Source organism: Apus apus, chromosome 1 (genome assembly GCF_020740795.1).
Source record: "Apus apus isolate bApuApu2 chromosome 1, bApuApu2.pri.cur, whole genome shotgun sequence".
In the NCBI taxonomy this organism is placed as follows: Eukaryota; Metazoa; Chordata; class Aves; order Apodiformes; family Apodidae; genus Apus; species Apus apus.
The window spans coordinates 95,145,478-95,167,661 of record NC_067282.1 but is presented as its reverse complement, the minus strand read 5'-3'; the positions used below and the strand labels follow the sequence as shown (position 1 = coordinate 95,167,661).

Below are 22,184 nucleotides of genomic sequence, written 5' to 3'. Positions count from 1 at the left end.
CAATCCGGGCTGCGCCAGGGCCCGCTCCCGCGCCGAGGGGGTCAGCGGGGCCCGGGGGGGAGGAGGGGAAGGGGCAGCCGGGCTCCCTGCTCGCCACCGGCCAGACGCGCCCGCGGGGGCGGGGCCCCCTTTCTTTGACACCAGGGTAATTCAAGCCGGCGTTTCTCGCTTTCCCTCCCCGCCCCCCCCGCTTTCGGGAGGTCACGCCGGGCGCTGCCCCTCGGCGGCAGGGGAGCGGGAGCGGGCTGGGCCGCGTGGTCCCGGGAGCGGCAGCCGGCCCGGCCAGCCCCGGCCATCCCGCCTCCGCCCCTCGGCAGCTCCCGGGCGGCGGGGCGGGGCGGGGCGCGGGGGCGGGACCCGCGCCGGCCGGAGGGTGCGGGGCGGGGAGCGCGGCGGCAGTCGCGGTCTGTCCTGGCCACCGGCGGCGCTGGCCGGGGCGGCGTCTCGGTTCCCCGGGGGGGGCCCTTTCCCGGCGGGTGGCCCCGGGGCGAAGGGGGCCGGGTGCCTCGGGTGGGCCTGCGGCCCCTCGGGTGGGCAGGGTCCCGCTGCCTGGGGCGCGGCGGCAGAGGCGGGCGCTCGGAGCGGCGTTGGGTCTGGGCGCCGCTGCCGGGTGTGGGAAGGCGGCGGCAGCGGCGTGGCCGGAGGAGCGGGGCGCTCGGAGGGGTTGGGCAGCTCCCCCCACCCCGGGGGAACCCCCCCCCGTACCCCCCCCCCCAGCGCGCCCCGAGAACGGTCCGCGCTGCGGGAGGGGAAGGGAAGGGAAGGGAAGGGAAGGGAAGGGAAGGGAAGGGAAGGGAAGGGAAGGGAAGGGAAGGGTGCCTCGGGGCCGTCCCTTCCAGCTCGGGCGTCCCGTGGGGTGATAGTGCTGGCAGCCAAAAGCCGTGTCGTGGCCACACGGGTTTCTGCCCCTCTGCCCTTTGCCTTTCTCCTCCCTGCAGCTTGAAGCGGCCTCTTTTTAAAAGTGTGTTTCTTTTTCTCTCCGAAAGGCTGTGGTTTGTTAAGGGCGGCGTACACCAAGTTGGGAGAGGAGACCAAAAACCCAAATTGTGGTTTTTAGTGAAGTCATAGGTAAGGTTCCTATTATTCCTGCACTGGGCCACATTGCCCTTTGTCAGAGGTAGTCAAAGTGTGAGCCTTTCAGCCGGGGTGGCAAACAATACATCTGCATTGGACCCCCAGTCAGTAAATCTTGTGTATCATTCGTTGCCTTTTGCTGTGCATCCTCAGCACCTAGTGTTTGCTGTATTATGGTCAACAGCAACGCTGGAACCTGTGACTGTGTCTTGCCTTACCTGTTGATCTGGAAGGACTCATAGGCCCTGTGTTGCTTGCAGACAATCTCTATTCTGCTTATCAAGTAACGTAAAGCTTTGCTAACTTGTTTGCTTTATAGATACTGCATGTATTGCAGGTTGGTTGCTGGGTCTTCAAATCACTATGAAGGCTTTGTATGGTCAGCAGAATTCATCTGGAGAGGAAATGACATTTGTCTTCCAGGAAAGAGTAAGTTCTGATCACAATAGCGCTATTAATCATTCAGTGGAAGAAGAGAGTGTGGCTGAATGCCACAAGGGAATTGAAATACCTAACTCTTCTGTGGGCTTAAAAAAGAACTGGTGTAATCCTTGCACATACAGGCAGGTAGATGAAAGTAGGGAAGGTGTATTTTACCATCATGCAGCACTTAGCAAGACAAGCGCCAAATTTCTGTGTCCAGCTTTGCTGTCCATGTTTTAAAAACAAGTTTTGCAGGCATAACAAATTAACCCTGGCTTCATGTGGATTCTCCTGGTTTGATTTTCTGGTCACTGATAAAGTAGAAACGTAGCACGAGAAATCTGTCATGTTTGGAGTGTGTTATTTTAGTGTGCTATTATAGTTATAGAGTATTGTGCTAAAGAGTCTTTGTCACTTCGATGCAAACATTAATTAGATAGGTACATACATATGAGCTTGTGGCATATGGCTGAAGTAGGATGTCAGTGAGTGCATATTGATGTGGTATGGGTGTCTGAACAGTAGAGAAATGCTCACATGGTTTCGAAGATGTGAACCTGTGTTCTGAAATATCTTACCGGTACAGAATAGGTTACTGTAGATACCTATATATACACCTGTGTAAAATAGAGACCTAAAAATATCAATGAGCCATATATCGAAGTGAAATAATGTAGTGCTGAACTGAAGTGAAGTGCACTGAAGCACACCTAACAAACTGCCTGAACTACCTCATGCAATGAGATGGGTGATTTTGCTGCAACTGAGGTGCATATTCATGGATCAGTCTTAGATCTGCTTAAACTGGTTGTGCTTTTGCTGAAAAGGTTTGTTCACCTTTCAGTGGCACATTTTTGTTCTCTTCCTTGTAATGGTTTTATGAGTCATGGAGCTATGAGATGGATCAGCTTGCTTGCCAACGTGGAAACTAGTAATATGTTACCCAGTTAGTTCACATAACTGTGATGGCTCCATGATTCCTAGCTCCAACACAAAGGAGGGGATAGTAATATGTAGATGCTGGCAACAGGTGAGCCAGACAGCTCTGGTAAGCCAAAGCAGATCTTGAAACTACACTCTTGGGCATAGACTTTATCTGTCTACTTGCCTATTTAAATCTCTTCAGACAGGAACTGATTCTGCAGGTGTCTGTGTAACGACCAGTGCTATGGAATCCTCATCTTAAATAGAAATAAATGTTGAAAAAGGTGAGGAAAAGGAAAGCCAGTTGGCTGAGGAGACCTTAGTGGAACAGAAGGTGGGTAATGAGAAATCAGTAGCTTGGATGAAGAATTTATGTAGGAAACCTTCTTATGTGGTGTTTGGTCAGTTCCTAATAATTACATATTTAAATTTTGAAGGCAGGAACCAGTGAACAGCACAAGCTCTTCATGGTCTCTTTTTCTTCTTAAGACTTGTATTCTTTTATGAAGACAAGCAATTTTATTTTGTGCATTGTAGCAGTACTTAGGTTCATTAAGCTATGCATAACAAAAGGGTAGTTTTGAATGATAATGCCATCTTAAATTTACATAAAATGCGTAAGTCCCTTTGGTTCCAACTTTTTTTTTACTTTTTTTTAATGGGGAGGCAGAATTTTTATGGTTCAACAGTTTAATGGCTTTTCTGTTTTGTGTAATGAAGAGTGAGACCCACTTGGGTTTGTTTGAGGAGCAGGAGGTCAGGCTGACTGGCAAAATGCCTTGCAATTTTAGAGGAACAGCAAGTGTTTAACTCAGCTGGGGTGAGAAAAAGTTCAGCTCAATATTCCTTGGACAGAGGTTACTGTTCATGTTGCTAAGCCCAGGAGAAAAGGAAGAGCTGTTTCTTGGGAAGAGTTTAAAAAAATAAATAAAAGGAAACTTAAACCCTTGAGTATGTATCTAAACTTCAGAAGTAGAAACAAAGCTCTTGCATGACTTTCTGGTAAGTGGTTCACCTTCAATTCTAATAGACGTCTAGACTGCAGACTACAGTATAACATGGAAATACAGTATTTTGCCTCCAGTACCTGAGGTAGCTCTTCAACAGTTGTATGGAGTCAATAGTTCAGAACTCAGCTAATTAAGTATTCAACTACTTAAAATCATTTCAGGTATCAATCCCAAAACCAAATGTTGAAACAGTAAGGAGAGACTTCATTAGTAGAACACTGTGCCCATCATTTGTGGGACTTAACAACAGTTCTTATCGGTGCTATTTCTTTCACACCATCTTGAATATTTACCTCAGCATGTCAGTCAGTATATATGTCAGACATTCATGTAAAAATTATTTTAAAATTCTCAATCACGTAACAATAAAGATCTGCTTCTTTCTCTTTGTTAGACAGAGAGTAGGTAGGTAATTATCTACTAGAATTGTTTCAGGTAGGGAAGAAAAAAAATGTCAGTGTCTGTTAAGGTTTAGTAAGGTCTACTTGTCAGTATGTAATAGTAATACACATGTACTCAAAATGGTGTTGTAAATCCATTGTGGTATCAGTTCTGTTTTCATTGAAAGAAATGTCTTGTTCTGACTACAAAACAACATAAAGACTCTGGAAAAAGTGCTTTCAAGAGCTTGAGAGGGATCCTACTAGCACATTCATGTTCCATTTTATCATGTAACATCTATACATTTCTCCTAGGAAAACCTTCCTCCTATGAGAGACAATGATGTGAAGGTACAAGTTAGAGCCTGTGCACTGAGCTGGATAGATACAAAGGTATTTGCCTTTTTTTTTTTTTTTTTCTTGAAAGCTAGAGGTGTTTACAGTTTCCGTTGAAGATCTAAGCCAGGGCCTTAGCTGGTAGTTGGCACAATTCCATTTATGCCATCTGAGGATATGGCTTTACTGCTAAGAAAGAGGGCACAGGATTTATGTGGTATTCTTGCATATCTCTTTAAATAAAAAGCACCTGTAATTTGGTTCCTAATTTATGGAAAAGGATTGGTGTCATTTGTGAGTTCTCTTACAGTAAATCCCTTTTATCGTCCTCTGCATACTGACTTCAAGTCACAGTTTGGCTTGGCTGTTAATAACTCTGTTTTTATCTTTTTAATCTGCTTCTAAATTTAAATACAGAAAAACAGTGCAGTGTTTATAGTATTAAATGAGAAATGTGTGTTCTTTTTTCTCTCAGATAACATTTTGGTAATGGCTCAACTTTCTGTGTATATCAAACATTGTAAGATGATAATAAATAGGCAAATCTTGAGCCTTAGTAAGAATGTTGCAACCATTGTTTTCATTTAGCTTCTGTCAGAAATAAAACTGGAGAAGGATCTTCTGCCTGTTGGTCGAGAAATTTCTGGAGTTGTATTGGAAGGTAAGTTAGTATCATTGTCTTGTGAGGCTATAGTGCAATAATTAAGGCCCAGTAATCCAAAGCAAATACATGCTGTTTGCATGGGATGCCTTTGATCACAGGAACTATCTGCTTTCATAATGAGGCTTCCCCCAAGTCAGTAATGATACTGAAGTGAAAGTAAAAAAGGGAACTCAAATATAATTCCTGCATGTCTGTTCAGAGTTTAAAAAAAAAAAAAGCAGCATGACAGCTTTCCAAATGAAATACACCGAGATCTTAAGATATTACGAGCACATGCTATAATAATCTTTAATTCATTTGTAAAAATAATTTGCTGGAATAGTAAGGTTATAATTACATTCAAGAATTTTGGCGGTGTATCCATCTTTGATGCTTAGTTTAAAGCCTAGATCTTTTAAACACATAGGTGTGTGTGTACTTGCACATAACTTTGTGCATGAGGTGCCAAAGTTTAGTGAATTAAACAGTTGGGCTTGGTATGTGCATATTTAATAGATTTTTACACCACTAGCAGTCTTGTGAGCGAGTGATAAACAGTGTTCTCAATTGTACATTCAATTTCAGCTATAAACTCTTCTCTTCATACCTTCTTTCCTCCTTTTCATGTGTTCTTCATGAGTTGGAAGAAAAGTGACCTTTTTTCAGCCAGATGATGAAGTGGTGGGTAAGTTAATGCTTGTTTGCCTTATAAACTAACACAGTAAGTTTTTTATAATGAGTGGCTGAGGATATAATAATTGCGAAAGTGGCAATTAGACCTTTATTTTCAAATATTCAACTAGTGTTACATGAATAAACTCTTATAAATGAGAATGGTATTCTGTGAGTGTTCTCTTACCAACATTTTTTTGTTATAAGAAAGGGAGTCCAGGTCCCCAGCTGACATAATCTGTCATAGTCCTGCTGCATTCACCAGATCTTTAAGAATATACACATGGGTCCAATTAGCCATGTGGAAGGAGTGTTCTAAAGGCATCCATCTGAATACATATACAATTATTTGTATTTATAACACCATCCTGATGTAATTAATTTGTATCTTTTAATTTTTTGTGGATGATACAAAATCTAGGTTTATATTTCCTGCCTTCTCGAGGATGATACAAAAATATACTTTTAACTATTAGTAATGACTCTCTTGTTTGAGCACATTGAAGACTGTTCACTTTCTTCTGAGCCATGTCAATTCCTGTTTGAATTAGGAAATTAAGAGTGGTCCTAACTTAAACATGCAAGTAGATTCACCAGTTCTGCTGATGTTCTGGTTTGCCAAAAAACAGTACGTGTACTCAGGTGTTTTGCTAAATACAAGGCCACGTTTGAAACAAAACCCCGATTCAAGCTGCTCATTTTCCAGAATCTTGAATTTTACTGTACATTAGAGTTCTTGAAAGTGGACTTGTTTCCCCTCTAACTTAACCACAGGGAGTCTACACTTTATGATCCTACTATAACATTATTGTCAGAGAAACGCATCAGAAAGGCAAGTGGTAATCACTGTACTTTGATTGTTTAAAACAGACTTCCAGGTCACATGGAAAGTGTTTGAGGCTTTTCTTTTCCTGGTAAAGCTTTGGCAGAACTTTCATATAATTAGCTTAATTCTAATGGAATAACGTGATACTATTATTCACAACAAATGTTGTGAGTCTTACAGTTGGGAATTAATATTCCATTTTATGGGGTACAGAAGTGGCTTTTCTTTGTTTAATAAAGTAGAACAGTTATGGCCAGGCGTTTTCTGAAATTGCATACAATTTAACTTTGAACTGTAAATAGTATCATTATTGTAAACAGTATTGCTCATTTGGTAAATATCTTACTGAACTATGCAGCATCTGTTGAATAATTTAAAATAGTGTTTCAGTTCCCTTCTGCTGTAGCTGAAGGTACATAGTTTTAGTAAGTAGTTAAGAAAAAAAACCAAACAAACCAAAACTCTCTGAAAATACATCAGTGGACTCAAGTCTAAGTGATGTTCTGAGTGGTTATGGGAGGGTTTGTTTTTTTGTGAAGCAGACCCGATTCCATTCTTTTTAATTCAAAGAGTAATTAGTTTGAATCATCTGAGATACTTCATTGTAAATCTGACATGAAGGGAATAGAGGGAGCAGATAGATTTTGTCTGAGACTGCTGTTGTCAGAGGTTTTTCTTCTTGAATACTGAATGTTTGCGAATGCAGGTACAGAAAAGTCAGAATTACATGTGTGGAAATAGGAAGATGAAGAAAACAGTGTTAAATATTTTTAACCCTAAAAGAAAGAAACCCAGTTCTTTAAATAGTGAAATGTCATATAATTCCCTTTCAAACAGCTGTTCAACCTTATGCCTAAAATATAGATGCTATAAAAACAAAAGATAGGGTAAAATGTGTCTATTATGGTAAATCTTTCCTAACAAGCATACTTACCAGTCACTTTTGCTGTGAGTTTATACATAGTTAATGAATGAAAAGATTTAAAAGAAAATTAGCTATTGCCAAATGGTTTGGTTACTTGTGTGTTTAATAATATCAAACTGTCCCAAAATACACACTTGTCAGAAAAATATTTCTGCTTGAATTTTAGAAAAAAGCCTCTCCTTCTATCAAAGAGTATAGTCCTGGTTTGTGTGTGTAGATACACACACCCCTTACTGAGTTTAACAGTAATAACATAGCAATATTGTCCTTATCTATGAAGCTACTCTTTTTCATGTAAGAATAGTACTGTGCTCACCGGAAGAACTTGATGTGTTAAATCCTTAACCTATTCCTAAAATCATACCAAGAATTGTTTCTTGCTTTTAAAGCTTTTCTGATCCTTTAATCTTCCAGAGGAGATTTCTTTGTCTATATAATCTATCGTATTATACATAATAATTTGTTTGGTTAAGAAAAATACAGTAGTAAACCCTTAGACCAGCAAAAGATCATGTTTTGAGATAAGTTCTTGACTTAATTTCAGAGTTACAGTCGGTTTTATTTGTTGCTCTCAGTGTCTTTTAGCCATCAATTATGCCATGTTCCTTATTAAAATAAGTGCAGGGGAAAATATTCTGAGAGTTAAATCAGCCACAAATTGAAGAGATGAATCTAAATAAAAATGTACCTGCTTAGATTTACTGGTGGTTAACCAGTTTGCATGTCACTCCTTCCATATGCCCTGTTACTGTATACATAAATAATCAAGTATTAGAGGATTACTTCAATTATAAAAGTAAGACAGAATTGATAGTAATGTTGTAAGAAAGCGTTTTCTGTTCTGATTCTTGCCCTTCTTGCATTATGTCTTAATTGCACAATAGCTGCTGTAGATAGCTACTTTAGATTTATTATTACTTTTATTATTGTTACTCCATAGATAAACCCTAGAGACATCTGCAGATGTATACAACCACTGTAGGGCACCATTTTAAATGGGAATTGTGAAAGGCTGGAAACAGCAGTCAAACTTGGTGAGCATTTTAAGTCAAAACCCTTGCTTTGGTCTAAATGGAGTATAAGATTTGGATGGGAGAGGGAAGAAAATACTGTTTTACTGAGGAAAGAGGGTACATATATTCAGAAGACTGATTAGTTGGCAGAACCTACTGTTCATGAATCTCCTTATTTGGCCAGTGGAGGAAAAAAGCCCTCTGGCCAAGATGGATTTCTTTTTTTTTCTTCTGTCCTGTATTTGATTTCTCTGTCTTCCATTAGCAACTTTCTTCCTTCAGATCCTTTTCTCTATGCCACCTTTTTAAAACTTACACTCACACATTTTTGCTTGTTCTTCCTCTGCTTCTTTCTGTGCCTTTTTTGTTGCCCTTGCTAACAACACACTTAGAGACATCAGGATGGAAGAATAGAGGTACCTGTAGCGTGGGTTGGTCTGTGCCCATCTGCAACATGGAGCTCAATTTTCATCTGTGTTAGCCATGGCCCAGAGCAGGAGCAGGAAGGTCTAACAGAGTGAGAGCAGTGTGAAATGAGTTCAGACATGACCTGACAAAAATTCAGCATGCCAGGAGCCAAAAAAGCACTCGCTAGTGTCCCCATTCTCTCTCTTTCTAACCCCAAAATGGCATTTGGAGCACCCTTGGAACCAACTTGTGCACTGCACCCATAGAATTTACAGGCTGTTGTTACCTTGCAAAGTTTTCTTAGCCTGTCCTAAGCCTGACAAAAGAGTAGCTGAACCATAGACCAAGTGGGACTAACAGTTTCATTAGGAGCTTGTTTAGGTTATAATGTATGCTTGTTTGAAATTAAATGTCTGTGTTCCTTTTTTTTTTTTTTTCCAGGAATTTTGCCCCTGGATTCTGATGAGTCTGGTCTTTGTGAAGTTATTCTAGTTCATGAACACTATCTGGGTATGTTGTTCATGTATTTTGCTAGTATTTAGATTTACTATAGCTTTAGACTTTGGTTTACCTTTTCTCATAAGGAGTTGATTAATCTGAACCTTTAGCAAGCTTGTTCTGTATAGCAACATTCAGACATTGTCTACTCCACCAGTTCATAGAAACTTTTACTACGTCTTCTCAAGGGTTTTTTCTTTTGCTGTTATCATCTAATGGATTAATATTGTCCCTAAACCACACAAGCTGGCTTTTTTTTTTTCCCTTCTGACTTTTTTTTTTATTCCTTCACCGTCTTTCTACTATTTCCTCACCTCATCAGTCACAAAATTAAATTAGGAGAAATTTCTTTTTTCCTCACTTCGACTCAGTCCAGGGACATTACTTGTGATGGGACTAACAGATGGGATAAAATGAGCAGACTGGAATCTGGAGAAAGGAATTTTTGGGGACTGAGGATTGGGGAAAACCTAATATTGAAACATTCCTTTCAATTCTTATGAGTTTCTGTTTTCTCCTGCAGCAAGGAGTGCTTTTATGTGTAGAATACTGAATCTGGGAATATATGAGCTTCTCCCTACAGTTTGTTGTATTCAGAGCAAGCTACTAGTTTGCTCAGATTAGTTTGTATTGTGTTCTGTGACTGTCCATGAATTCAAGCTGTGTAGTTATGAGGTGACTTCTTTAAATTTCTTTATACCAAAACCCTACTTTTTTTTTTTTTCCAGAAAATTTGGTAAAATATCCTCTACAATTTTTTTGTATGAAAAATAAACAAGTATTATTTATTTTGACTTGTTTGAAGATTAAATATTCCTGACTAGCTATGCCAATTTCTGCAAAATAAGTCAGGAACTCATGGAGATTAAAAAATAATGTTTATTCTTTCTAACACTTAAAAAGTACAAATCAAGCAAAATTAAATCTAGATGTCTGTGCTCCCTTATCGCTTATTTACATTAGTTATAGGCAGAGAATATTTCTGACTTTGTATTACCTTCAATAGCTGACTTAAGCAGTACTAAGTAGTATGAACTGGCACACGAAGTGATGATGCTGGCGATGATCCCTAGAATGCTTTTCCAGCACACTGATAAATGAACCCAGGTGATTGCACGGCATATGTTGTTTCATAGCTTCACTGTCAGTTCTTTTGCTTAAAGGGGCAGACCAAACTTTTTCAGTCTTTTTTCCTTTCTAGTGTGCCTCAAGGGAATTATTCTTACTTAATTCAGTTCTATGCTAGACTCTCAGCTGGGCTGTGATGATTTTCTGGCTTAGTATCGAGGTGTCTGCTAAATTGTGTAAATTGCTGACATTAAAAATGGTGTTTGAACTTGTGATTTCTAGTTAACACAAGTACTTCATTAATGTTACCTCCCCTAGGCTTTTAAGCCTGTGAATAGAATGGGAAAACAAGTGTCTTGTAGGTAGAGAAAACAGAAAACAGACGTGACAAATAATGTTCTGTGTCAGAATTATCTTTGTAAAATAAGAGACCTCCTTGGGTAATTTCTGCCAGGAGGTTATGATAGGAAGTGGGTCTCTCTTTTTTCCTGTATAAATACTGTAGTTATATTTAAACTTACTCACAAGAGTGCTGCAGAAGTAAACTGTTTATTCTTGGAATTATAATGGCCTTTTCCACTAGACCTCCATGTAGCTGACCTACCATTACCATGTTAGGCACACAATATCAGAATATTGCTTTATTAAATGGTTCATAATTACACCTGTAGATGATATGACTTGTATAATTTTTTGTCACTTTTTAGAAATGTATGAAGTCTGAAAAATAGTTCTGAGTGAAATATCAGGGACTTGCTGCTTTTTATTTTCTCATCTGTTTTTGTTTGTTTGCTTCCCCCAAATGAGTTCGTAAACCAGAGAAGGTTTGTTGGGTTGAAGCAGCCGGGACTGTTCGCGATGGTGTCCGAGCATACACAGCTTTACACTACCTTTCACAAGTCTCTCCTGGAAAAACTGTCCTTGTAATGGATGGAGCAAGTGTAGGTAACAACTGTGCAATAACAACGATTTTGGAACAGAAAGGTTACCTCTGCTCTAAGTAACTGTCTTATCACCAGAATGATTTGGTTTTTTACAACATACTAAACTTATCAAGCCTTTTCTTTTACTCCTGGCAATGCCTTTAACTTAATGGATGAATAGGAAAGAGCCCTCCCACTTAAGATGCTGAGCCAAGAATACAGTCCTTTGTGTATGTAGTGCAGAGGTAGTTCTTTTCTGGTGTTTTACACCTAAGCCCTCAGGTATAACTGGAGGAAAGCGCCTTAATTTTGTATTCCTTTCCCACCACTGCTTTTTAACTTCTCTTGGATATAAATAATTTCATTTGCATTAGTGCAATCTTTTTCGCTAATGAAGATGTGTAGCTTGCCTCAGCCAAGATTCATTAATGCAAATGTGGCTGGGGCTTTTTCCTTGCTAGCACTCTTCCTCCAACAAGCAAGCAAGCCCAAAGGTACAAGTTGCAATTGCAGTTATGGTACTTGTGCTGAGCTATTTTTTTGAAGAGCAGAAGTAGTTAACTGCTAAAAGTTTGTTCAGAGCTTCCCAGTTGATGAAAATACTTTCTTGGCCTCACTCGGACCAGAAACAGATCTGTGAATATTCAAATTCTTGGTTCAGATGTGGTTTATTAAAGGAGTAAGTGCTTTTCTGGATACTCCCCTGACGTTTCCTGAATGTCCTTTGCGATATAATCTTGATTAAACTGCACCAAATTGTTCCTGTAAATAAATTAATCTACTTTTTTTTCTTCTGCAGCCATTCGGTACAATAGCTATTCAGTTAGCACAACATAGAGGAGCTAAAGTAATCTCTACTGCATACAGTCTTGAAGATAAGCAGTACCTGGAGAGGCTTAGACCTCCTGTGGGTAAGTTATACTTCAATGCTTAAGTTTATGCTAAAGAATGTCTTGAATTTATTTTTTTTTTGTCTAGGTACTTATTTCAGTAGCTGAAAACTGAAATGCAAGTTTATAAACAGTCTAATTAAATAGTTTTAAAGTTTATTCTGTACTCCATAGGTATTTAATTTCTGTTTTATGTGTATTTAATGGCATTTGTATTCTTCATTTAAGTTGTGATGACTATCAGTGTTTTGCATCTCATGCAGTAGCGCTCAAGTGCTGGCTTTTGGCCTAACTACTCAAGAAGTTGTTTAATTTTATAAAATTGTCTTTTGTGAACAAGAAGAAAGCTTTACTAAATCATCAGTATCACAGTATGTAATCTAGGTACCTGAGCCAGAGTTCAGATGTAATCATGTACTTGAGATACAGTATTCATCAGACTCAAATTACTTCTAACAGTATTTTATCAACCTGTGTGGCAGCTCACTTTCAAGTACTGTTGTAACTGTAGCTGGATGCTCAAAGGCTCTGCTTTTTCCTGTTTTCCAAATGAGCTTTGCATTAGATGTAATACTGGCATTCATCTACGACTTCTTCCATTTCTTCCCTTTGATACTTAATTTCATTTTTTTCCTCAACATAACAGTGCTGTTTAGATCATGGGAAAAGAGTCTACAAAAAACCTATCAGCATCTATCCTGATCAAACTTTTTCTTACTTCAGTGCTGCAGAGTGGTGGAAGTAGAAAAATTTCTGTATTCAGACAGTTTTAAAATGGCATTGCAGACTCCAGTTTTGATTGCAGTCCTTGAACTTTGCTGTACAGTGAACAAAATATGATACTTCCAAAATGAATAGACTGCCCCAGTATAATCAGCAAGTTTATTTTTCAGTGTGTGTTTGTCATTCAAAGCAGTATGAGTAGCTGTGTCTCTTGTAGGAATATCTTTGTGGGGAAAGCACTGTGTACTCAGTTTTCATGTCTGTGTATATTACAGTCGCATCAATCAAAAGATATATGGGTTAAAATGAGATCTGACTAAAAAGAGAATGTCAAGGTTAACTGTCCCTGACTCTGACTCCTTTCTCCTTTGTTGTTTTGCATAGAAATATTGTTAGTGATCTTGGCTTTCCAAATGGAGAATTAGAGCAGTTTTCAAATCTCCTCTCTCAAGTGACTCACTAAAATCAGGCATTGCTGATATGCAGGTGCACATAGTATTGTCCTTGTGTTCTCTCTGCTGGCTCAAGCATAGTAAGCTAGCAGAGGGATGAAATAAGCCAGAGAACTGCTCTTTAGACACAGAGAGAACGGAGTTCTTGTCAATTTTCATTCCTTTCTGGCTCCCGAGAACAGAACTGGCAGTGGAAGCACAGAGACAACACAGTGTGCATGTGCATTCTGGGGCTGCACGTTCACGCACATCTGCAGTGTTGGGGAGTGATTCACTTCCAGCCTACCAAATGAGTATTTAGCTCTTCCAGTAGTGGCTTTGGAGTGCTGATAATGCAGCAGGAAGTGGAGTGCTGTGCAGAGGTTATTACACAAGAGCAGGGAGAAAGACGTTTTTGCTGTCTAGCCTGAATGATCTTCAACAAGGAACTGCAAAGTTTTGTGTTGGGAAATGTAATAATTTCTCCTAAGACCTGGCAGACTTATGTCTCTGGGTTTTTATATTACCTCTATTTTTTTGCAGTTTTGCAGAAAAGCTATTTTTTCCTTATTTCAGAAGTCTCTTTTACTGTAACAGTATACATTATAGACATCAGAACAGAAAGCATTTTTGTGAATGCTACTGATATGTAGAGGTTTGTTATGCCAGCTGTTACAAGGTAAAAGAGTAAATAAAAAATACCTAAAACTTTGCTTTGTAATATTTTATGGGTACGTTTTGCTAGTCATATGAAGAATGTATTGGTTAAGAAAGGACTTTGCATTTAATTTTATTATGATATCCCTGCCAGCACACACGAATATGACTTTGGGTTTCTTGGCATATGTACTTTTTGTTGGCATTTTTAAGTTACATGAATGTTACTATAAAACAAATGCTCTACATAATGCAGGTGTGGCTGGCTCTACCTAAGCTGGCTTCTAATGTCTGTGGGTGGACTCTTTTTCAGTTTTGTGGTTGTTTAATGGGTTGGGTTTTGTTGTGTAGTTTTTAGCAGGAGTCTTATCAGTTGTCAATAAGCAGCAGTTTGTGTTATCTGTGTATAGCATAACTAGCTGGTTTGTAAAATGGCTGAAATAACCATCTTGTGCAGTGAAAAGGCCTTTACTTATCTTGTTCCTGTGTGTGCTTGTTTTGCAACAATAGTTTAGCATTTTTGCAAATGTTTGTGGAACATAAACATTAGGGGGAAACATTTAATAGCATCTTTACTTCAAATAAAGAGATACAACCCAGGTACAGCATTGAAAAGAGAAAAAATTTGAGTGTAAAAGCAAATAGCCTGTTTTTTCCTTTTGGGGTTTTGGGGTGTTTTAAAATATATATTATTCCAGTGCCTGAAGTAGAAGTTCCTGTTAATGTTTAAGGATTCATATTTGGAGCAACAGGATGGAGTCTTTGCATGGCTTCAGTAGCCTTTGGAGTAAATATAATAATAATATGAAGGAGGGGGTTGCATCAAATTTTGAAATGTTAATGCCTATGTTTCAGACTAGGGACAGAGTATTAGAAAAATAATATGATGAGTTTGGGCTAGAGAACGGAAGAAAAAATACATGTATATACATACATATTTCTTCTGTTGCCTAGGTTACACTCCTACTTTATTATTTTTTTTGTTAGTTTGCTTTTTTTTTCTTTAAAACCAATATTGAGCTTTCTATGAATACATTTGTGGTAAGCACTAATCAGTGATTTTATGTCTCTTTTGAGCATGTTCAGTAAAGAAAGCAGATCTTTTGTGTGACAGTCTTTGAACTCTGTAGCAAAATTTAACTGGGTGAGAGTAAACTCGGGTAGCAAGTTGAGGAAATTTAGATATTTTTACTTCTCAGCAACAGTGAAAGAAGGGAGAAACGAAAGTCTTTTTGCCAGCCAAAATTATGTTACTTTGGTTGTGCAACTCACAGAAGAAACTGAACAAATTTACAAATGTTTTTTGAGAAATTTTGTGTAAATGATAAATTATTATAGAAAATTAGAATTTGTTGCTTAGCCTTTTACACAGTGGAGAGAAATTGTTACAGCATTTTGCTGGGAAGAAATTGGATGGGGTTTTGATGAGTACTGTTTGAAGTATTGTATTAAGTAACAAAACTGGAAGTTTTTGCTAAGCAGAAATCGGAAACCAGTCAAACTGATTAAATTATTGCTTTTCTTTTTTATAGTCAGGCATTGAGTCTATTAAATCCAAATTATTCTCAAAAATTGAAACTATTTGCAGAAACTTTAAACCATGTTGAATTGCCATGCTAAGAAAAAAATCTTGTAACTTCTTGACTGAAGAAACTAATAAGGAAAGGATATTATGGGATTTTATTTGCATACAGGGAATGTGACTATCATTATTAAATTAATGTGACAGCTTTATTAAATTATGACCATGTATGTTCTCTTCAGCCAGATAATTTGACTTCAGTGAAATAAATGAATGACTGACCTAAGAATTTGAATGCATCCTATCATTTGGGGGGGGGAAATCAAACAAAAAACCAAAAAAAACCCCACAAAGCTTTAACTGAGTATTTGTTAGTGTTCTTCTTAATAACCAGTTAATTGCAATTTTTCTTCTCTCCCACCCCTGTGAATAAATTCAAGAAGGTATACGGCAGCCTTTAGTGGGTAAGTGCACATAACAAATTTGAGTTTAATCCACTATGCTTTGGAGATGTGTCTCCAGATTGATTTGACATTATTTTAGTTATAATTTTTGTGGCCTGTTTAGTTTCTAAATGTTTGTTCTACGTCATCATTATGAAAAAAAACCTAAAAACCTTAGCTGCTGCTTCTCTGCCCTAGTTATTCCTAATGCTTGTCTTTATAACCATCTATAAATATGGTATCATGGATAAATGAGAAAAAAATATATTAGTGACTTTCAGTTCAGAAATAATTCAAGAGGCGGTGTGAATACTTCCATCTTAGTTTTTATTTAATGATCCAGAGAGCCATTTAGGAGTAAGAAACATCATGCATAAAGTAGTATATTAATAAATTTATCCATCTTGTGAGATAAGTAACAAGGCCACTAAGCATTATTTTAAAGAAAATATGGATATAACAACATTGAAAGACTTGCTGGAATTATAAGAACAGTCAAGCCAGTGCCTTGTAAGTGACAGTATTGATTACATTTTTACATGCTTTCTTCTGAGTTGCACTGAGAGACAGGGAGGGCTCCATGCCAGGGAGGATAGTTTTTTGATTCCCACCATGTTGTAGTAGTAAGAGAAGGGCTCTGCAAGCGACTGGCAGGAGGTGGTATTTTTTATGTAGAGTAAGGGAAGAAAGCTTTGCTTGGAAATCTCTCCCAAAGCATTAATGCTGTGGTTATTTGAGAGAAAATTTGAAAGTTGGGATATTTGAAATAAAGTGCCTCCTTTTGGCAACTCTTTTGGCTTCAATAACATGGCTAGTCACTCCAGAACTTGATATTTTTGAAGGTGCTTTTGGAAAAGGAGAATAGCAAAGAATTAACTTAGAGAAGGATTTCTCATTTTCATAGGAGCATACTTTATCCTTTTTGGCCTGACACACTTGTGAGTCTTGCTTCTGCATTAAGTTAATGCATATTTTTGGTGTTGAACTTACCTGCAAACTTGCTTGTAATACTTTAAGAAACTAAAAATGTTCTGCTCTGAATTCAAAGTCTATATTTTTATTTTAATTGACCAAATGTAAGAATTTTTTCTTCCTAGCTCGTGTGATAGATGTGTCAAATGGAAAGATAGATGTGGCAGAAAGCTGCTTAGAAGAAACAGGTGGTCTGGGAGTGGATATTGTTCTAGACGCTGGAGGTATGTAAATCATGAAAATCTGGTCTTCAGAGAACCATTCATGGGTTTTTAATGTATTATTTCCAGATAATATAGGTGGAGGCTGCATCACCTCAAACAATTCCATTTAGTTGTTTGTTCCCATGCAATTTTATGTATGTATCTTTGCTCAGTAAGTCTCCTTAAGCAAGTTCTCTTTAAGATTTACTCATACCACCCTCTGGTGGAAGCATCTAGTACTGTTAATCATCTGCTAGATTCGTCTGAAATTTTCCTCTTTTTAAAATTTAAAAGAAGAAAATTTGTTTAGAGTAGATATGTGAGATCATTGTTTATGCTACCTTATTTTAATACAGAAATTATGCCTTAATCACCAGTAATTTCAACCTGTAATTCTAAAACTGTAGTAATAATTGAAAACGCTGAAGTTACTCTTTTTAGCTGAAATAATTGAAGAACTTCCTGGAGTTCCACTAAAATGTGTTAAAAGAAATAGATATTGAATTTTCTAAATCTCGTAGCTTCTCAGATATTCTCACATGACTAACATTATTATTGAATTGTAGTGCTGTTCCAGACAACCATCTTTCATTGTGTGCATTCAAATGCATATATTGTAACTTGCTTGTACCTGAAGACCGAGGACTGCAATGGATTCCACAGTATGGGCTTTTCAGTACAGGAAGAGATGGATGTTGCATTCTGAACAGAATTTTCTTCTGAGCTCAAATGAATCTGTTATTTTGTCCTCTTCCCCACCTCCAGTTAAATTGTATAGCACTGAAGATGAATCAACTTCAAAATCACAGTTGCTGCCTCATAAGCATGATATTATTTCTCTTCTTGGTGTTGGGGGACACTGGATAACAACAGAAAAAAATCTTCAGGTAAAGATACTGTGGCAGTAAGTTAGTTTGTACCCCATATATACACATGGCTGTGTCTGTGAGCTTCTGGCATGGCTGAATGGTTCCCCACTGTTAAATAACATCAGTTATCACTTACAAAAACTTTCTCTTCCAGAAAACTGGAAACATACAGCTTCAATAGTAAATGTTTTTATTTTCCTTTGGGACAATTTTGGGGTTGTCTGATCTAAGAGGACAGTAAGTTATGTTAATAGTGTGGCTATGCTGACAAATTTGAAAGGATCCGTTTTGTTTGCTTCAGGGTATTGACCTGTTTGATAAAACAGAAAAGTAGCATTTAAAACTCTAAATATTACAAGTTTGCTAAGTTCTAAGAATGGGCAAGGACTGGGTTTTTGTTTGTTAATTGTCAATATAAATTAACCATGTAACTGTTATTCTTTATAGGAAAATAAAACTAAATGACATTTTTATTCATTTTGTTTAAGCTGGATCCTCCAGATAGCCATTCCTTGTTTCTTAAAGGAGCCACAGTCTCCTTTCTGAATGATGAGATATGGAACTTGTCCAATATACAGCAAGGGAAGTATCTCTATATCCTTTTGATGGTAATTTTGAATACTCACTGCTAATATGAATGGATGGAAATAAAATCAAGAAACTAACCAGTAGATTCTCTTCCACTCAGTCTTGTAACCAGGGGTTTAAAGGTCAGCACAGCTAAGCATACAATGTAACTAAAATATGACATACACTACTCATGTTTTAAGCTAGTTTCTGCATTCCTTTGAAGTATACTCTCTATGTTTCATTAGAAGCAGTGCTGAAATAGAAGACACACATTCTGGAGAAATTGCAACATCTTGGTTCAAGATTGAACCAATTAAGAAGATTTGATTCTCTAAGTTTTTATGTCATGCATATCACATTTTTGACATTTTCTTTGTTATTTTAGGCAGTAGTTGCATCATCTGTATATCTCAATGCAATCAGTTGGATGGTAAAAGTTAAAATATTTTGGCTTCCTAACCTTTTTCTTACTTGCAATGTTATGTACGTACAATTTATTGAGCAAAGATGTGGGTGTGGGAAGAGGAGTGCCTTCTTCGTTTGCCTTACCTACATTTGGTCTTAAGCAGCTGGACTCTGAGCTTTCTACTAGCATGACAGTTTTCAGGGGATCACTTCAAGTAACTGAAAGTTGGTCTGTTTATGGCTTTAAGGACCCTCCCTGTTCTGTACTGCACTGCAGATTATGAGATCTGCTGAATCACTTTTGCAGTTTAGCAGAACAGCAGAGGCAGGTGAGGATTAAGTCATTATATCTGAAACGACCAACTATACTGCAAGGAGGTCCTCCCCTCCTCCACTAAACTGCAAAGTAGATTAGGCAAGGTCAGTCACACTAAGGAAATATTTATGGGCTGCAGTTTAACATGGATGGTTTTCTAGTTCATTTTTTTTGTTGTTGACTGCTTACTGAATAGTTCTCTAAATAATAAGCCAAGTAAACGGTAAGGTTTCTTCTGTCATCTGCTGGAGTGTCTTTAATACCAGCACATTTTAACAAAACAGACTTTAAAAGTTGAAAGGAAAGATCTGCAATTTTTTGTATCTGTATATCTTGTGAAATTCTTGACCATATGGTATTAATATAATCTGAAGAAATCACAAGGTGATTGCTTTCTAAAATGTCTTGAGCTTTGAATATTAACCGTTCTTACTGATTAATGTTGTGCTCATGTGGGCTACATTTTTCAGTCTTAACTTTTTTGACTTTTTTTTTTTCTTTTCAGAATTCCGTTTTCCATGTTTCTTCTGTGCATGCTATTTCAGGAATGGAGGCTTCTGATATATAAACAAGTAGCATAAATGCAATCTAAATATTGGAATTAATGTTCGTTTTGCCTTGATCCTGTTGGTTTTGTATAACATTGTTACCTTGACAGTCCTCTTAGATACCCATCTTAGAAGATATCATGGAGAAATTATCAAGTAGCATTTTCAGGTGAGAGATGCGTGGGGTTTTTTTGTTTGGTTGGTTGGTTTGTTTTAATTCAACATTAAAAGTAGAAGACTCTTGCCAGCACTGTACTGCAAATTTAAATTGGGATGTTCAGAAAAGGTGCCTCACCTAGTTTATAGCAAGTAGTTTATGGTTCTATTTCTATTTGTCAGGTGACAGGCTAAGCACAAGGAAACTTGGTAAACCGCACAATTATGCTGTATGTTAAAACTTATCAGAGGCAGCACATTCTTGGGGGAGGAAGAGCATGTAACTGGTTGCTCAGCAGTGTGTCTGATTGAGAAATGGTGTTGGCTGTAAAACATTAGGTCTGTGTAATAATCTCTGAGTGGCAGTTTCACTAGATACGGAGACTCCCATAAAGAAGTGGGAAAGGAAGATCCTTTCTCTTAATACAGGATAGCAGTATTGCTGTTGAGCAAAAGCCTCAGCATCAGTTCCCCCCACCCCCCATGAAGGATATATTTTTATTAACTTCTGATTCCTGTTTGTTTTAGTGCTCAGCCCTTCCTCTGTCAACACAAGCAAAGCTATAAAACTTTTATTTTGTTTAAGGAGTAAAGTTTACATAGTGGAAGTAAGGTCTATAGCTGTAGTCCTGCAATATTTCTGTTGATCTGAGCATGCTCAGCAGACATTTGACATACTGTTCCATTGTAGGCCTCAGCTGGATGAACCGATCCCATTGTATGAAGCCAAAGTTTCTATGGAAATAGTTCAGAAGAATCAAGCAAGAAAAAGACAAGTCATCCAGTTCTGACACACAATTTCCTGAATTCTAAGGCTGTGGAAGATAAAGAAACGTAATGTATTTGAAAAGTAAATTAGTGTACACTTTAAAAGAATTCTGTAACCAGAATTTAAAGATCTTTTGTACCTCAGCACAAATGGTCTGTGAAGCTTCTGTGTCTTCCAGGATTTTGTATGCAGTTGAGCAGAATGTTCCCAGCAGCCACTTCTGAAGATGTTATCTTGACACACAAATCTTGTCTGCCCTGCCCCGATTACAAATGTCAGTAACATCTACAGGCAAACTCAGTTGCTGTTGTTTTTCAATCATAAGAAATTAAAGGAAAAAAAAGTGGTGTTTTTTTTTTTATTAGTCCTCCTTCCTCCAGCCCCTACCAACAGTCACCTTTAGATTACCTTTTGCTTTTGACTGCATTGAAACTGAGCACTCTCTGCAGTACACTGAAGTCTTTAATCCACACGTTAAATTTGTATTCAATTAGAAGACAGGCAAAACCCTCAGAACTGGCAAGGATGCTTGAGGGGAAAGGTATGGCACCGACAGTAAGAGTTACAGCTGATATTGTTCATTTTAGCCTCAGGCAGTAAATCCAGAGTCCGTAAGCTGATTGTGTCATCCAGATGTTTGAGGCTCTTTGTGTGTCTTGTTAATGTAATATTATCATAGAATCCTAGAATCACAGAATGCCAGGTTAGAAGGGACCTCAAGGATCATCTGGTCCAACCTTTCTAGGTACTACTCTAGTTTACATGAGATGGCTCAGCACCCTGTCAAGCTGAGACTGAAAACTGTCCAATGTGGGGGAATCTACCCACTTCCCTTGGGAGACTATCTGGTATCTTTCCAGTAAGACCTTTCCATGCTGTGCACTTGCATTTCCTCTCTTTTAACCGCAGTCCTTTGCGTTGCACAGTTCGAATCTGTTTATCCAACATCCTCCATGACTCTGAACCATCTGCAAATCAGAAGTAAGGAAGGAGCTGCTGGTCTTTCTTCAAAGCATCTGGCCTCTTACCTGCTCTTATTTGAGTGCAATTTTTTTTTTCCTGTTCAACTGTGCTATTCATTTTCACTGTGTGGGTGGCTCAAACAGTGGAACACTTTAAATCAGTGTAAGAAATGGGAACATTTGAGCGAATAAAGATTATCCAGAACCATGATTAATCTCCTGTCATTCATTGGACTTGTAGGAAGTTCTTGATCAGTGATGCGAGGGAAGCACATAAAAGTACAACTGAAGTGATATAGTGTAGCCTTGAAAAGTGCATGTGTGTACATACACATGTAAAGCATGTGAATCCTCTGTTAGTTGGACATCTGTTCTGAAGCTTTGTACCCAAGTACTGCTTTTTTTCCTGGTGTTGTTCATTTTAGTTTCAATATTGCAAAATAAAATAGAGGAAACAGAGAGTTATGAAATAAGGTTTACTAAAACAAGAACAAGCACTGACAAAACTGCAGAAGAAAAATGTTACAGTTTAGGTTTTATTTTACTAGCTCATTTGCCAGTAGGTATGTTGCTTGTATCTACATAAATAAGTAGCTTTTGAACCTCAGATACAATAGACTAAGGC

The 22,184-nt window shown here is 38.1% G+C and overlaps 1 protein-coding gene across 8 annotated transcripts; it reads left to right on the top strand.

The window, feature by feature from the left end:
- The first annotated feature begins 28 nt into the window (after positions 1 to 28).
- Positions 29 to 21,770, top strand: CRYZL1 (crystallin zeta like 1). Of its 8 annotated transcripts, none has more exons than XM_051630950.1 (15): positions 29 to 145; positions 987 to 1,068; positions 1,412 to 1,503; positions 4,127 to 4,204; positions 4,736 to 4,808; positions 5,431 to 5,475; positions 9,076 to 9,144; positions 11,008 to 11,141; positions 11,923 to 12,034; positions 15,790 to 15,810; positions 16,887 to 16,985; positions 17,730 to 17,851; positions 18,322 to 18,427; positions 19,796 to 19,841; positions 20,520 to 21,770. In XM_051630950.1, exons 3-15 carry the CDS (start codon positions 1,438 to 1,440, stop codon positions 20,617 to 20,619), a joined length of 1,071 nt encoding a protein of 356 aa, XP_051486910.1. In that variant the 5' UTR covers positions 29 to 145; positions 987 to 1,068; positions 1,412 to 1,437; the 3' UTR covers positions 20,620 to 21,770. The 8 variants fall into 8 exon arrangements, with proteins under 8 accessions (XP_051486910.1, XP_051486489.1, XP_051486578.1 ...); XM_051630529.1 differs by having other exon boundaries at positions 15,787 to 15,810; XM_051630618.1 differs by having other exon boundaries at positions 1,394 to 1,503; positions 15,787 to 15,810.
- Positions 21,771 to 22,184: the final 414 nt, after the last annotated feature.

Bases quoted from the DNA above. Each gene is read 5' to 3' on its own strand.
- CRYZL1 (XM_051630529.1), top strand. From the start codon at position 1,438: ATGAAGGCTTTGTATGGTCAGCAGAATTCATCTGGAGAGGAAATGACA. The intron at 12,035-15,786 runs GTAAGTTATACT...AATAAATTCAAG, and splicing joins GAGGCTTAGACCTCCTGTGG to AAGGTATACGGCAGCCTTTA. The intron at 17,852-18,321 runs GTAAAGATACTG...ATTTTGTTTAAG, and splicing joins CAACAGAAAAAAATCTTCAG to CTGGATCCTCCAGATAGCCA.